The sequence below is a fragment of the Rutilus rutilus genome, assembly GCF_951802725.1.
Source record: "Rutilus rutilus genome assembly, chromosome: 1".
Taxonomy (NCBI): domain Eukaryota; kingdom Metazoa; phylum Chordata; class Actinopteri; order Cypriniformes; family Leuciscidae; genus Rutilus; species Rutilus rutilus.
This window is the reverse complement of record NC_140209.1, coordinates 57,384,320-57,399,991: the sequence shown is the minus strand read 5'-3', so window position 1 is coordinate 57,399,991 and position 15,672 is coordinate 57,384,320. Positions and strand designations below refer to the sequence as shown.

The window sequence follows — 15,672 nt, the reverse complement described above, 5'->3', positions numbered from 1 at the left end:
ATATATATATATACACACACACACACACACACACACACACATACATGTATTGTGTGCTGTCCAGCCAAAACAAACTTTGTTGCATTATTTTATTATAATTATATTTATATATTTATAATATTATCACTGCTGCTTTGAAACAATCTGTATCGTAAAAATAAAGGTGACTTGACTTGATTTGATGAATATGTGAATAAAACAGCTGCATTATCACATAATCTGTCTGAAAAGAGTTAAAGTCGCCCTGTTGTCAATCATTTTATCCCTTAAAACTCACATTTGATCACCAAATGTACACATTTAAATGTTTCTTTCCTTAGAAAAAAACTGATTCATGCCTTAAAATAGCTTGAATGTTTTTGAGACTGTCTTTGGTTCACTGCAGTTTTAAGGAGAAAATACTCAGCAATGGTGTCGACTTATGAATTTGCACATGTTTTGTCTTAAAGCATATTAAAAACACCACATAGACATATAAACAACATTAAAAGCTTGATTTTCACCACAGGGGGACGTTAAAAATAAATAACAAAATGTCAGTATCCAGAGCACCAAGTCAAGACACTCTGTGTACTGTACATCAAAAACATCAAAAGATTATAAATGTCTCTGAGCTTGTATCATTACTTCATAGAAAAGACAAGTTGTTTTAGTAGTATTATATTCTGGCAACTTGGATAATATAAATCTAAAGAGCAACAAAATCTTGTAAATTTGTTAACGTTAGAACAAAATAGCCTAACATTTTTGCATCTTGTTTACTCACATTTTGAGATTTCCAAAAATCATGTGAAAATGTAAGAGAAAATAAGAGACTCTAAAACATCTCACTGTCACTGATTTATTGTGCAGCTCAAAGCATTATGGGTAAAATCTCTCTACAGTCTATTCTGAAACATCAACACAGTTTCACTGATGATCCAGAAGCAACATTAAACCCAGGATAGAGCATCTGAGTGAATGTGGTCTGGACTGTGTGGATGAGGCTCATTGTGTCAGAGACGCTGTAGAAGGACAGAGTTCCTGCACTGTGATCCACATACACTCCTATTCTTCTGCTGATGGGCTTTACAGGGAGAACAGTCTTTATGTTATTGTGCCAGAATGAGTATCTGGAGGAAGAGCATATCAAACTCCAGGACTGATCATTATATCCAAATCCACACTCATTACCAAATCCCTTCCTGCTGATGCTCTTATATGACACTGATATATCAACATCACCACTCCACTCAATCTCCCAGTAACAGCGTCCACACACACTCTCTCTACACAACACCTGAGGCCACCAATCAAATCTGTCTGGATGATCAGGATACGACTGTTGTGTGCCAGTGAGAGTAATCACTCTGTTCCTCTCAGACAGACTGAGGTATTCATTCACTGTGTTCAGATCCAGAGTCAGCTGATGGGAATCTGATGGAGAGAAAACACATCAGAAACAAGAATTATGAATCTGTCTGATCTTTTAATGTATCTGAACAATGTATCATCAGTGTCTCAGTGCAGCTGATCAGATATCCTGTGCAAATCATCATTTACATGATCAATTATAAAACTCTTCTATCATGTTTATTTCTCCTTCTACAGGAAGAACATGAACACATTCAGTGAGTTTTTCTGCTTGTTTCTCAGTGACTTACATTGTAGGAAGTCGTTCCTGGTCTTGGGATTCATGTTGGTGAATGTGACTGTGGAAATAAACAGACATGAACAGTGTGAAGAGAAATGACAAGATAAAATACATCCATTTCTAAGACGTTTCTAATCTGATATTAGATGATGCAGGACTCATTTCTGAGAACAGAAGAATCTCCAGATGCCTCATATATACAGTGGGGCAAAAAAGTATTTAGTCAGCCACCAATTGTGCAAGTACTCCCACTTAAAAAGATGAGAGAGGCCTGTAATTTTCATCATAGGTACACTTCAACTATGAGAGACAAAATGAGAATTGGGTCACCTACAAACAAGCAGGATTTATGGCTCTCACAGACCTGTAACTTCTTCTTTAAGAGGCTCCTCTGTCCTCCACTCATTACCTGTATTAATGGCACCTGTTTGAACTCGTTATTAGTATAAAAGACACCTGTCCACAACCTCAAACAGTCACACTCCAAACTCCACTATGGCCAAGACCAAAGAGCTGTCAAAGGACACCAGAAACAAAATTGTGGACCTGCACCAGGCTGGGAAGACTAAATCTGCAATAGGTAAGCAGCTTGGTGTGAAGAAATCAACTGTGGGAGCAATTATTAGAAAATGGAAGACATACAAGACCACTGATAATCTCCCTCAATCTGGGGCTCCACGCAAGATCTCACCCCGTGGGGTCAAAATGATCACAAGAACGGTGAGCAAAAATCCCAGAACCACACAGGAGGACCTATTGAATGACCTGCAGAGAGCTGGGACCAAAGTAACAAAGGCTACCATCAGTAACACACTACACCGCCAGGGATTCAAATCCTGCAGTGCCAGACGTGTCCCCCTGCTTAAGCCAGTATGTCCAAGCCCGTCTAAAGTTTGCTAGAGAGCATTTGGATAATCCAGAAGAGGATTGGGAGAATGTCATATGGTGTCACGGGGACACACAGGAAAGTAAGTAGATCCAAATGCAGTATGGCAGTAATTGTTTATTAAAGTGTAATCCATCTCGTAGTCATCCAGACAAGGTTCAAAATCCATGATAGCAGTCCAATAAACACAATAAACAAAACAAGAAACAGGCAAGAACGCAGACCAGAATTGTAGTGACGATTAACAAGTCGTCGGGCGGCCACGGGGGAGAGGACCCCTCGGGCGGCCATGGTAGAGATGACCCCTCGGGCGGCCACGGAACAGGAACAGGCACCGGCTCAGGAACAGACACCGGCTCTGGTGCGGCGCCTGCAGGGCGAGACTCTGGGGCGGCGCCGTCAGGGCAAGCAGCTTGGGGACGGCCTCCGGGACGACAGCGGGCTGTACGGGGACTACCTCCAGAACCACAGCGGGCTGCACAGGGACGACCTCCGGAATCACAGCGGGCTGCACGGGGACGGCCTCGGGACATTAGGGAGACGGGAAGTCTTCTTCTTCCTCCTTGTCCGTGAGCGACTGGGTGCTGTTCTCTCCCCGGAATAAACCGGGAGTGCAGCACTCTCCTCCCTGATACGAGCACACAAAGCATAACACTCAACTAACGTCATGCGTGGCTCCTCCTCTTCAGCTTGATGATTGCCATTCCGCTGTCTCTTCTCCCTTCTCGTGATTAAGGAAAAATCACGAAAACTTATACCGCTGGATCTATATGGTGACGGAGTCATTCTGTCACGGGGACACACAGGAAAGTAAGTAGATCCAAATGCAGTATGGCAGTAATTGTTTATTAAAGTGTAATCCATCTCGTAGACATCCAGACAAGGTTCAAAATCCATGATAGCGGTCCAATAAACAAAACAAGAAACAGGCAAGAACGTAGACCAGAATTGTAGTGACGATTAACAATGACTCCGTGACAAGGACTAAAACAGACAGGGTATTTATACACAGAAACTAAACAATGTAATGGGAAACAGCTGTGTGCAATGATGAGTGATGAGAACAGACAAAGGGATCGTGGGAAATGCAGTTCCAGAATGAATGGTGACAGTAAGAAGAAGAGACCTCTAGTGGACATCCGTGGAAACACAAACCAGACACTGACATATGGTCAGATGAACGTTTTGGTAAAAACTCAATTCGTCGTGTTTGGAGGAGAAAGAATGCTGAGTTGCATCCAAAGAACACCATACCTACTGTGAAGCATGGGGGTGGAAACATGCTTTGGGGCTGTTTTTCTGCAAAGGGACCAGGACGACTGATCCTTGTAAAGGAAAGAATGAATGGGGCCATATATCGTGAGATTTTGAGTGAAAACCTCCTTCCATCAGCAAGGGCATTGAAGATGAAACGTGGCTGGGTCTTTCAGCATGACAATGATCCCAAACACACCGCCCGGGCAACGAAGGAGTGGCTTCGTTAGAAGCATTTCAAGGTCCTGGAGACTCCAGATCTCAACCCCATAGAAAATCTTCGGAGGGAGTTGAAAGTCCGTGTTGCCCAGCGACAGCCCCAAAACATCACTGCTCTAGAGGAGATCTGCATGGAGGAATGGGCCAAAATACCAGCAATAGTGTGTGAAAACCTTGTGAAGACTTACAGAAAACGTTTGACATTGACAATTTGACAATTGGTGGCTGACTAAATACTTTTTTGCCCCAATGTAAAACACACGTATCGGATTCAATCCTAAATTTCAATGGATTTCAATTTAACTTCAAAGTATTTATTACTTCTAAACCATCAAGGGATGTTTGTGACTGTTCTGTAGAGTTGATGCACTTGAATTAAAGATGAACTATGATTTATAAAGTGGGATGCGTTTAGAACAATTATTTGTGCGCATGTTTTATAAATCATAGGAACATTTCAGAAACTGTTGTACGTTCACATTTCGGATCATTCTCCACACGTCTGTATAAACGAGGCGCAGGACTTTACCTCTATCAGAGATCTTCTTGAGCTCCTCTTTGCAGAAATCCTCCAGTTTGTCTCTCAGCTGACGGACAGATTCTCTCACGCCATCAAAAGAGGAGAGAGAACTGAAGGAAACGTCGGGTTCGTCTGTAGATTCAGGAGGTGCTGAGAGAGACTGGAAACTCTACAGAAAACAGAAATCAAAACTCATCATCTCCACACTTCAGCCAATAACCTGCACTATATCAGATCTGAGCGGCTCTTGTTGACTTCACTTCTCTTCAGTGACTCGCTTCAATCCAGCACTTTCACACAATCAGCACATTCTTCTCATATTCATCATTTAATGCTACAAACTCTAGTATTTCACACTCACACTCTTTGTGAAAAAGAGAGTACCGTACTTGTAACAGAAATAATATACTTTAAAAATATATAAGTGCAGATTGGCTGTAATGTTTTCAGAAACGTAATTGCATGTTATTTGCAGTTAAATGAATGTGGTATATAGACCCCTTTTCAGTTGGTAAACATGGTGACTTTTTTTGTGGGCGGAGCTTAGTTGGAGGCAGAACGATCCCCTTGGCTGCTTCACTAACGTTAGTGTGCAAGTTTTGTTAGCTTGTTTTTTAACAATGACTGGAGAACATCCGATTTTATCTTAATGTGCAAGGTCACTCACTGTCCAGGACCGCGATTGTTATTTGCAAAAGTTCATTTTAACGGACATCCCAGATTGGCTGGCTGACCCGTACACGCTCAGTCAATGAATGGACGATCTGACAGGATTAACGTTAACGCTACCTCTGGTTGAATGGCCTGAATTCTACACCTACTTGATAGAGAAACTGAGCGTAAAGAGAAACTGAGGGCATATCAATCTTTAGATGCCTATAACTGTATGGTCACATACAAGACTTGTGTGGTAGCCTACGATCCGCAGTTCTGCCTAGCCAGCGCCAAGGCCAGACAGAAGACGGCAATGTAAAGAGTGACATTACGGTGCAATTTTAATGATGTGAATATTTTCCAGAAATAAAAATTCCAGATACAGCATATTCATTTTTTAACTATGTATTTGCTTACCCTTTCTTACCAGGTTCTTCAAAAAGTCTAGATCTAGTCTAAATCACAATAAAACAATGTATACAATCATAGATGATTCAGAAATAATCACAATCATTTAGAAAACATTATGCGATAAAATTTAAAATTGGAGCCTGTACTCCGTCGATTCTTGCACCCAACAACACAACAAGATGACATTTAATAACAGTAATAATAATTTAAGCTCCTTATTATGTAGCCGAATCTGTGCTGGTTTGTATTGGCCGCCTCCAGTTTTCCCTTTGTTTTGCCTCCAGCTAACGCTGTGACGTAACTGTGACGTCGGCGCAAAAGGGGTCTATAGTTTAATTTTGTTATTAAATCCAAATAGCTGAGCTTTAGAGTGTTTTTTTGCCCTGTTAAGGCCTCATTATACTTCTGCGTCGGACCTACGCCGGAGCCTCTACGCCAGGGGTCTCCAACCTTTTTTCATTTGAGAGCTACTTTTTAAAAATGAAAGTGGCCGAGAGCTACTCATGTAATGCAATCTCTTAAATAATGTCTCATAACTCTCATATTAACAACTATGCAAACTGTTTTAGACCTAAAAGATTTATTGTAAACCTATATATGTCACCCTTAATTGTCAGAGATAAAATAAAAATAAATTATACTGTAAAAACACATAATTATTGTTGATTTTATAGTGCATCATAACTAGAGATGAAATGGTATGAAAATGTAATTTCATGATTATAGTGACCAAAATGATCACAGAATCCTGTTCAAAAAGTACTAATACTACACAGTAAAATTAATTCACCAAGTTTTACGTCAAAAACCAGCAAATAACAACTAAACTTAGCATCAATATGCACTTTTTGTTTACATAAACATTAAAATAATAACATTAAAAATGATGGCCAAATTTGAAAGGAGTGTCTTGCAACATGTTATCTACAACATGTACAAGTTCAAAAAAAGTTTTGACAAAAAAGTTTGTATAAAAAGATAAACCTCGTATATTTCAGCCTTTAAATCATTTTTATTAAAAGAATGAGTCAAACAAGATAAATTACTGACATTTACAATGCACAAATGCACAAGCTTTTATCTTTTATTATTAATAGTAAAATTCGGTCCGTTTTTCCCGTATCGTCTGTCGTTGCTATGCAACCATGCCCTGCGCTCTCCACAACGACAAAGAAGTTTTAGTAGCTAATGGATTTCCACCATCGAAAAACGCTTGCTGTAGCTCTGCTACTGCTACTAGATTTATTTACGGAGAAGAAAAAAACACCCATAGTGTTTGGGTGCACCCCCATCCTTCATGTTGACTCGCTGCGCCTGGAAAAAATGAGCACGCGCTTCAATTATTTGAAATAACGAACTTGAGCGCGCAAAAGACGCGATATGTGAATGGCCCTTGGTGAGCTACCTCCAATGAGGCCACAAGCTACTGGTAGCTCGCGAGCGATGTGTTGGAGACCCCTGCTCTACGCTGTAGGCAACGCGTTGGTTTTCATTTATACTTCTGCGTTGTGTTCCGCGTTGACGCGCAATTACACATGCAGAGGGAGCATGTGAAACCCGAGGGAGCGGTCCTAGCAGACCAATCACATCGCTTGCGTCTGCGTAGAGTTGACGCGTTGTTACATTTTTGGAGAGGTGCATGTCAGGGTACGCCGAAGAGTATGCGCGCTACACACAGCCTACGACGTAGCTACGGCGTGAGTTCGACACAGAAGTATAAATAGGCCTTTAGTCTCATTCTGCTCTCATGAAATGTTTCTCTGTGAGTCTCTTGCTCAAGTCCACTATGATCCAGTTCTTCTAGATCTCTGTTACCTGCAGGAACTGGATGTGATGGTGTGTGTGTGAAAGCTGCTCCAGCTCAGCGTCTCTCCTCCTCAGATCATTGATCTCCTGCTCCAGTCGCTCCAGTCGTCCTTCAGCTCGACTCACTGCAGTCTTTTCCTGATCTCTGATCCGCTGTGTCGCCTCAGAGCGGCTTCTCTCAATGGAGCGGATGATCTCAGTGAAGATCTTCTCACTGTCCTCCACTGCTGTGTGTGCAGAGCGCTGTTACACACACATCACAATCACACAGTGAGTTCAGTGAGTCCAAACTGAGACGTCTCACACTTCTCTTCTTCTCCAGACTCACCTTATGAGACTCCACAGCCTCTCTCAGCTGATGAAGATCTTTCTGTCTCTGCTGGATTCTCTGACGGATCTTCATCTGCGTCTCCTTCAGCTGTTTCTGGAGGACAAACCAACAGGAAATTACACATAAAACTACTACCACAAAAATTAAAGCTACATGAATCCAGAATTGGTGGAGGGTTAAAGATCTAGCATTGTAAGTTTATATAAGTTCAAACCACTGATTCATAGTTTCCTGAAATGAGATTATGAATGAATATGAAACTGAAATGTCAGCAGTATTTCATCAGTGCCTAGTTTTATATGAATAATTCTGTCATCATTTACTCTCCCTCATGTCACTCCAAACCTGTATGACTTTCTGTCTATTCTGAGACACAACAGAAGATATTTAGAAGAATGGCTCAGCTGTTTACAGAGGCCAAATAAAATATGACGACACAATCTCATTGGTTCTTGCATGCCACATGACTAAACATCATGATGTCATCACACAAGCATCAGTGAAGTTTGATGTTTTTGATGTCATCATCTTTGATTTGTGCTCTGCGTACATGAGTTGATCAATGATTTGATTTGATTTGTGAATCAAAATTGGTCCTTTAAAAAACAAGTGCTTTTAAAAGTAGCATTCCTTTAAAAAAATGCATGTAAATAATATACTTTAAAATAATATACTTAAGTGTGAACTGAACTAAGGGCCCTATTTTAACGATCTTAGCGCATGGTCTAAAGCGCACGGAGGAAGTTCACTTAGGATGTGTCCGAATCCACTTTTGCTAGTTTAACGGGAAAAAAGGTCAGCGCACCAGGCGAATGGTCTAAAAGGGCTGTCCCTATTCTCTTAATGAGTAATGGGTGTGTTTTGGGATTAACACGCCACTGTATTTGCTATTTAAACAACGTGGCGCAGGACGTGAAAATGATAACTGCGTCGGACTGAAACTTGCAAAAAACACTGCATTGCATAATGTAAGATAGGGCCAGTAGGCTAATGTTTACAGACACTTAGTTGCATGTTATTTGCCAATAAATTAGCATGTATTATAGTTTAAATTGATATTTAAATTAATAAGATAAAGTTAACAGTGATTTTTTAAGTACTTCTTCATATGTAATTTCATAATTAGGCTACTTCTATTGTTTTTAAAATATAGTTAGTGTATGGTCATATGTACAGACTAAAATATACTGTAATAATGTTGTACATTAAACATATAAACTTTAAATATATTGAATAAGACACTAGAGTTGTAATTATGATCAAGTACTTTGGTATGTCAGTCAATACATCAAAATAAGAGCACTTTCTTTAAAGCATGACAAAAGAGTTACTTTGAAATATAAAATATTATTAAAATGCATTTTAAAGTAAAACTTTTAATTTGACATTTTTACTAATTGTATTTATTAACAGTCATGACATTTTACTCTCTTTAAGTGCACTTAAATGGCCTTTCATTTCATTAATATTATATTATCAGCAAGTACAGTTTTATTTTTTATTTTTATATACTTTTAATTTGAAGTACACTACAAGTGCACGTTAATACAATTAATCGCATTTCTTTTTTAAACTACTAGTTTTTAAGATTAATTTGATGCTTTTTCTCCTTTTTGGAGCTTGAAACTTTTGTACCCCATTGACTTTCAATGTATAGAGTAAAATAGATGAGACATTCTTCAAAATATCATCTTCACAATCTACAGAAGAAAGTGAGTCAAACCGGTTTGGGACAACATGAGTAAATGAGTGTGTAAATAAAGACACTTTCATTTCTGTGTGATCAATCGCTCTCAGTTCATACCTGTTTCTCTGTCCTCTGTACTGCAGTTGATACAGTTTTGTGGTTTTTATGTTCATACTCTTTACACCGCACACAAATGCATTCTTGATCAGTGACACAGAACATTTCTAGCTCTTTATCCTGTTTACGGCAGATCATGTCCTGCAGTCGTCCAGTGGCATCAATCACTTTGTGTGGTTTACGAGAGTGAAATTCCTCATGACTGTCTAAATGAGTTTGACAGTAAGATTCCTGACACACCAGACAGGACTTGACGGCTTTGTATTTTCTTCCAGTACAGACGTCACACTCCACGTCTCCAGATCCAGCGTAACAGTCAGCAGGAAGTTTAGTCTTCTTCAGTTTCTCCACCAGTTCAGCCAGAATGGTGTTTTTAGCTAAAGCAGGTCTTGGACTGAAGGTCTGTCTGCACTGAGGGCAGCTGTAGACTCTCTTCTCATCCTCCTGATCCCAGCAGCCTGTAATACAGATCTTACAGTAACTGTGTCCACAGTGGATAGTCACTGGATCCTTCAGGAGATCCAGACACACTGGACACGTGAACTCATTCTGATCCACTGAAATTCTGGCTTCTGCCATTTTACTGTATGAATACAGAGAGACACAATCACACAACAGCTCAAAAATACTCTGAACTGAGGAGATGAAATAGTTTCCTGGTTCTTTGTTTGAGTGACGTGTGTAAAACAGGAGTGTCTGTAAAGCAGTTTAATTCCTCATTCCTGATCAAGGAGAGTCACCCCAGGTAAATATGATCAAAGATGGCTGTAAAAATGAATCTGCATTGTTTATCCTTTTGATCTATAAAAAAAAAAAAAAAAAAAAAAAAAAAAAGCAAAAATCTAACCTTTCATTGAAGTAAAATAATTAAAAGTAGGGGGAAAATCACATTATGAAATAAATTTCTGTCTATATAATGAAATGCAACTAGAGGATTCTGTACCTCAGATGAGCCCATGATGTTGAAGGACTCAAAGACTTCAGCATCATGTATTTCCTAATGTCGGGTTCGCATCTCTTCTCTTTATTCCAGAGCATTTGATGTTTTGTATTGATTATCTTTGAACTGATTATGTAATTGGCATCATACATTTACCTGACATAATAAATTGTAAACATTTGATTTTATTCTAATGGACTCATTAACTTATTTTCAGTAAAGAGTTAAAAAGAATAGTCAAACATTCGCTCACATTTAATGATGCACAGATATCATTAAAACCTTTTCATTTATGAAGTCAGATGAAATAACGATAGAATACATATGAGAAACATATGACTTTGCCACGCGGAAAGACTGTAACGCGCAGAGACCTTCCCCCGCTGATCGGATGCCTCCATTCGGCCGATTGAGTGCGGACTGGGAACATGAAATTGTCCACAACTGTAACAACCAGAACTTAAACTGTAGAGGATGAAGTAACAGTACATCCTTCTATTATTCTAAGAGATTCTGTGTACAAATGTTTGGTCCAATAAGTAATACCGAATATAATAGAAGAAAAACACTGGTCATCCAATATTTTGGATACCTTTAACACAGATCTGTCAAATTGGATAATTTATAGAGATTTCACCTGGTTGTGATGATATATATAACTAAGTATCATCAACATAACAGTGGAAACTAATTCCATGTTTATAATATTACAGAGGGGCAGCATGTGTATTGAAAATAGCAGAGGGCCTAAAACAGACCCTTGCGAGCTGCGGCACTCCATATTTTACTGATGTTAACTTGGATATTTCTCCGTTTCAATAAACAAAATGGTAACATTCAGACAGGTACGATCTAAACCACTGTAATGCCTGTGTTACGTCCTGTGGACATATTATGTAATAAGTGTTTTTGATATGTATTTTACTTTGTTAAACTTTGTTTACTTTGTTGTTGTTTTTTTGTTTTGTGCTCTGTTCTGTCTCTCCCTCACTCTGCTTGCCTTGCAGTTAATTAGCCACACCTGATACTCGTAAGGAGTGTTACACAGCTACGCTATAAGAGAGCAGACTGAACACTGCTTGAGAGGTTCACTTCTCCCTGCACCAGACTTGTGTGTTTGTTGTAGTAACCAAGTGTGTTGTCCTGGTGTGTTGCAGTTCATCTTTTGTGTGCGTTTGGGTGTCAACACAGCATTATAGCTTTGTTATCAGATAGTGATTTGTTTCTTCATTTTTCTTTCTAACTTTGTTTCGGTATTAAAAGGTATTGTATTTATATGATATTTTTTTACCTCTTATGGAAAACGGTAGGGAGATTGAGTCACCTTTTTCTTTTGTAATAAGTTAATCCCTGTTTTTGGTTAGTCAGGGAGTGGAGGGAGCATATATTGTTTATTTATTTTCTTTTACCTCTGTAGGTCATTTAGTTCTCCTTCCAAAAGTAAGATTCCTCTTTTGTTTATTGTTTTGGTGACCTTCTCCTGAAGATTGAAACTTTCACACAATAAATATTTTTACGTTTGTATCAAGTTTTGGCTCACATTTCTGGGACAGGGGACTGAAGGGAACCATCCACGTTTAAGTTTTGATTTAATTTAATCCTGTTACGCTCTCCCAACCCTAGACGGGGAGAACTTGTAACACCTGTCCCTGATACCAGTGTAATTGTGTTATCCATTTTAAGAGTATGTCATGATCTATAGTGTCGAACACATCACTAAGATCAAGTAAATCTAGTATTGAGATGCAGTCTTGGTCAGAAGCTAAAAGTCAGTCATGATGGGGCCTGAATCCTGAATTAGATTTTTCATACAATAGATACATTTTTTTAGCAAGAAGGATTTGACAATCCTCTGCCTTCCACAGATGATATACAGTAGGCTATACAATAATATACATCTTTAGACTACTTAACTTAGTGATTGCTATCAGGATGTGAAGAGACTTCACAGAGAGGGAACAAATCACCTACCCTGCTTTCACAGGATCGCTTTATGCAAATCTTTATATTTATTCACTAACGTGAAGAATCTCAGGACAAATTGTATTATAGATGAAAGGATAAAACATGACTTTGATAATTGAATGTTGATAAATTGAACTCATTGTAGGCCTACTATTGAAATTGATTTCTGGACTCCTGTCCCACAAACTTTTTAAAACGAAGTGACGCCACAATTCACTATGAAACCTCTTAAGGGCCGAAATCGCTGCTCAGCGGTGCTCGTGAACTTCATTTCCTTGTCGACACACACACACACACACACACACACACACACACACACACACACACACACACACACACACACACACACACACACACACACACACACACACACACACACACACACACACACACACACACACACACACACACACACACACAGACAGACAGACACAGACAAACACACAGAGAGAGACATCTTGCATAGAGTGCAACACCAAAGCAAACGCCCATGCATAGTTTTATTGTGGATTTGTGGCCTGACATATATTCATATTCATATGTTCATGAATGTGTATTGGGTGCTTTCCAGCCAAAACAAACTTTGTTGCATTATTTTATTATAATTATATTTATATATTTATAATATTATCACTGCTACTTTGAAACAATCTGTATCGTAGAAAGCACTATATAAATAAAGGTGACTTTGATGAATATGTGAATTAAACAGCTGCATTATCACATAGTAATCTGTCTTAAAAGAGTTAAAGTCCCCCTGTAGTCAATCATTTTATCCCTTAAAACTCACCTTTGATCACCAAATTTACACATTTAAACGCTTTTTTCCTTGAAAAAAAAAATTCTTCATGCCTTAAAATAGCTTGAATGTAACACTACACCCTTGCCTCATTTAGTATGTGTGGTACTATGAATATGCAAATTAGCCCCGCCTCCACGCACTCACACCAGTTCAGAGATCCACTCATTCAGTAACTCAGAACGTCAATGGGAAAGGCATAGTTCATCATTCACCCGTTATATTGCTAAATGTACCCGATTTTTCATATCAACTGAAAAATATACCGGGATAACATGGTTTCTCTTGAGACTGAATTGCTTCAGAGAATAGTTAATGATATGCTAAAGTCTGCCTGTATGTTGATGTGATTGGTTACAAGGTAGATTGTGATGTCAGAAACACCAGCGATTTCAAACCATGTTTTTGAGACTGCCTTTGGTTCACTGCAGTTTGTCTTAAAGTATATTAAAAACACCACATAGACATATAAACAACATTAAAAGCCTGATTTTCACCACAGGGGGACGTTAAAAATAAATAAAATGTCAGAATCCAGAGCACCAAGTCAAGACACTCTGGGCCCTATCTTGCACCCAGCGCAATTGACTTTGTACACCGACGCATGTATCATTCCTATTTTGCACCCGCGCAAAGCGCGCTTTTCCCTCCACAGGAGCTGTCACGGTAGGATGAATGCAAAAAGGTGCGAGGACTCAAGTGCAGGATAATTGATATAATTTATTACAAAAGAAACATTAAACACAAAATAAAACCCACGAGGGGGAAAACATAACTTAATAAATACAAAACCAAAACAGAACATAAACTTTCATGAGGATCACAGGAAACATTAGACAACGAACCGACACAGACTGCAAACAAGAGGGGACTTATAAAGGGAACTAATCAAGAGGGAACAGGTGGAAGAACTCAAACAATAATCAGATAACAAGGGGGAGGGACAGGGCGGACAGGGCGGACAGGGCGGACAGGGCGGGCAGGGCGGGCAGGGCGGGCAGGGCGGGCAGGGCGGGCAGGGCGGGCAGGGCGGGACGGGAGGGACAGGACAGGGCAGGGAGGGACAGGACAGGGCAGGGCGGGACGGGAGGGGCAGGGCGGGACGGGGCGGAACGGGAGGGACAGACCAGGGCAGGGCGGAACGGGAGGGACAGACCAGGGCAGGGCGGAACGGGAGGGACAGACCAGGGCAGGGCGGAACGGGAGGGACAGGCCAGGGCGGAGCAGACTGTCCATCGGGCGGCCAGGGCAGAGACTTCCCCTCGGGCGGCCAGGGCGGAGACTTCCCCTCGGGCGGCCAGGGCACAGGAACAGACACCATCGGCTCAGGAACTGGAACAGACACCACCGGCTCAGGAACTGGTATAGACACCACAGACACCACCAGCTCAGGAACAGGAACAGACACCACCGGCTCAGGAACTGGAACAGACACCACCGGCTCAGGAACTGGAACAAGCTGGAACAGACCAGGGCAGGGCGGAACGGGAGGGACAGACCAGGGCGGAACGGGAGGGACAGGCCAGGGCGGAGAAGACTGTCCATCGGGCGGCCAGGGCGGAGACTTCCCCTCGGGCGGCCAGGGCGGAGACGACCCCTCGGGCGGCCAGGGCACAGGAACAGACACCACCGGCTCAGGAACTGGAACAGACACCACCGGCTCAGGAACTGGTACAGACACCATAGACACCACCGGCTCAGGAACTGGAACAGACACCACCGGCTCAGGAACTGGAACAAGCTGGAACAGACACCACCGGCTCAGGAACTGGAACAGACACCACCGGCTCAGGAACTGGAACAAGCACCACCGGCTCAGGAACTGGAACAGACACCACCGGCTCAGGAACTGGAACAGACACCACCGGCTCAGGAACTGGAACAGACACCACCGGCTCAGGAACTGGAACAAGCTGGAACAGACACCACCGGCTCAGGAACTGGAACAGACACCACCGGCTCAGGAACTGGAACAGACACCACCGGCTCAGGAACTGGAACAGACACCACCGGCTCAGGAACAGACACCACTGGCTCAGGAACAGACACGGATCGCTGGGGTGGGAGTTTGTGAGGTAAATGGGAGGTGGGCCAAGGGGTGGAAGACCACCCTCCCATCCGCGATGGTGAACATACCCCACAAACTGCCAGAATGACAATATCCCCAGCATTCCCATCTCCCAGGCAGGCACAGGCATATTAAAGGCCTGTTCACACCGGGACGAATTCCGCGCGCGATATTCGCCGACGTTTAACGTCTCGTGACTAAACAAAGGGCGCCAATGTGAGTGTGCACACCGACGCGAAAAACGCCACGCGTAAAAGCGTCATTTTTAAAAAAAACGCCTCGGGTTCGTTTTTTTGGTTTGACGCGCCGCGTCAAAAACTATCCGACCAATGAGATTGGCGCTTTTGCTCACGTGTCTGGAGCTTCTGAAGTTACAGTAAAA

General features: G+C 41.3%; 1 protein-coding gene across 1 annotated transcript; it reads right to left on the bottom strand.

Annotated features, from left to right (window-relative positions):
• Window positions 1-380: 380 nt before the first annotated feature.
• On the bottom strand, window positions 381-10,224 carry LOC311286488 (tripartite motif-containing protein 16-like). The gene is made up of 6 exons (XM_084402703.1): window positions 9,519-10,224; window positions 7,712-7,807; window positions 7,393-7,626; window positions 4,522-4,681; window positions 1,644-1,691; window positions 381-1,416 (listed from the first exon to the last, which is right to left on the bottom strand). The coding sequence occupies exons 1-6, from the start codon at window positions 10,095-10,097 to the stop codon at window positions 899-901; spliced, it is 1,635 nt and encodes a 544-aa protein (XP_084258829.1). The 5' UTR covers window positions 10,098-10,224; the 3' UTR covers window positions 381-898.
• Window positions 10,225-15,672: the final 5,448 nt, after the last annotated feature.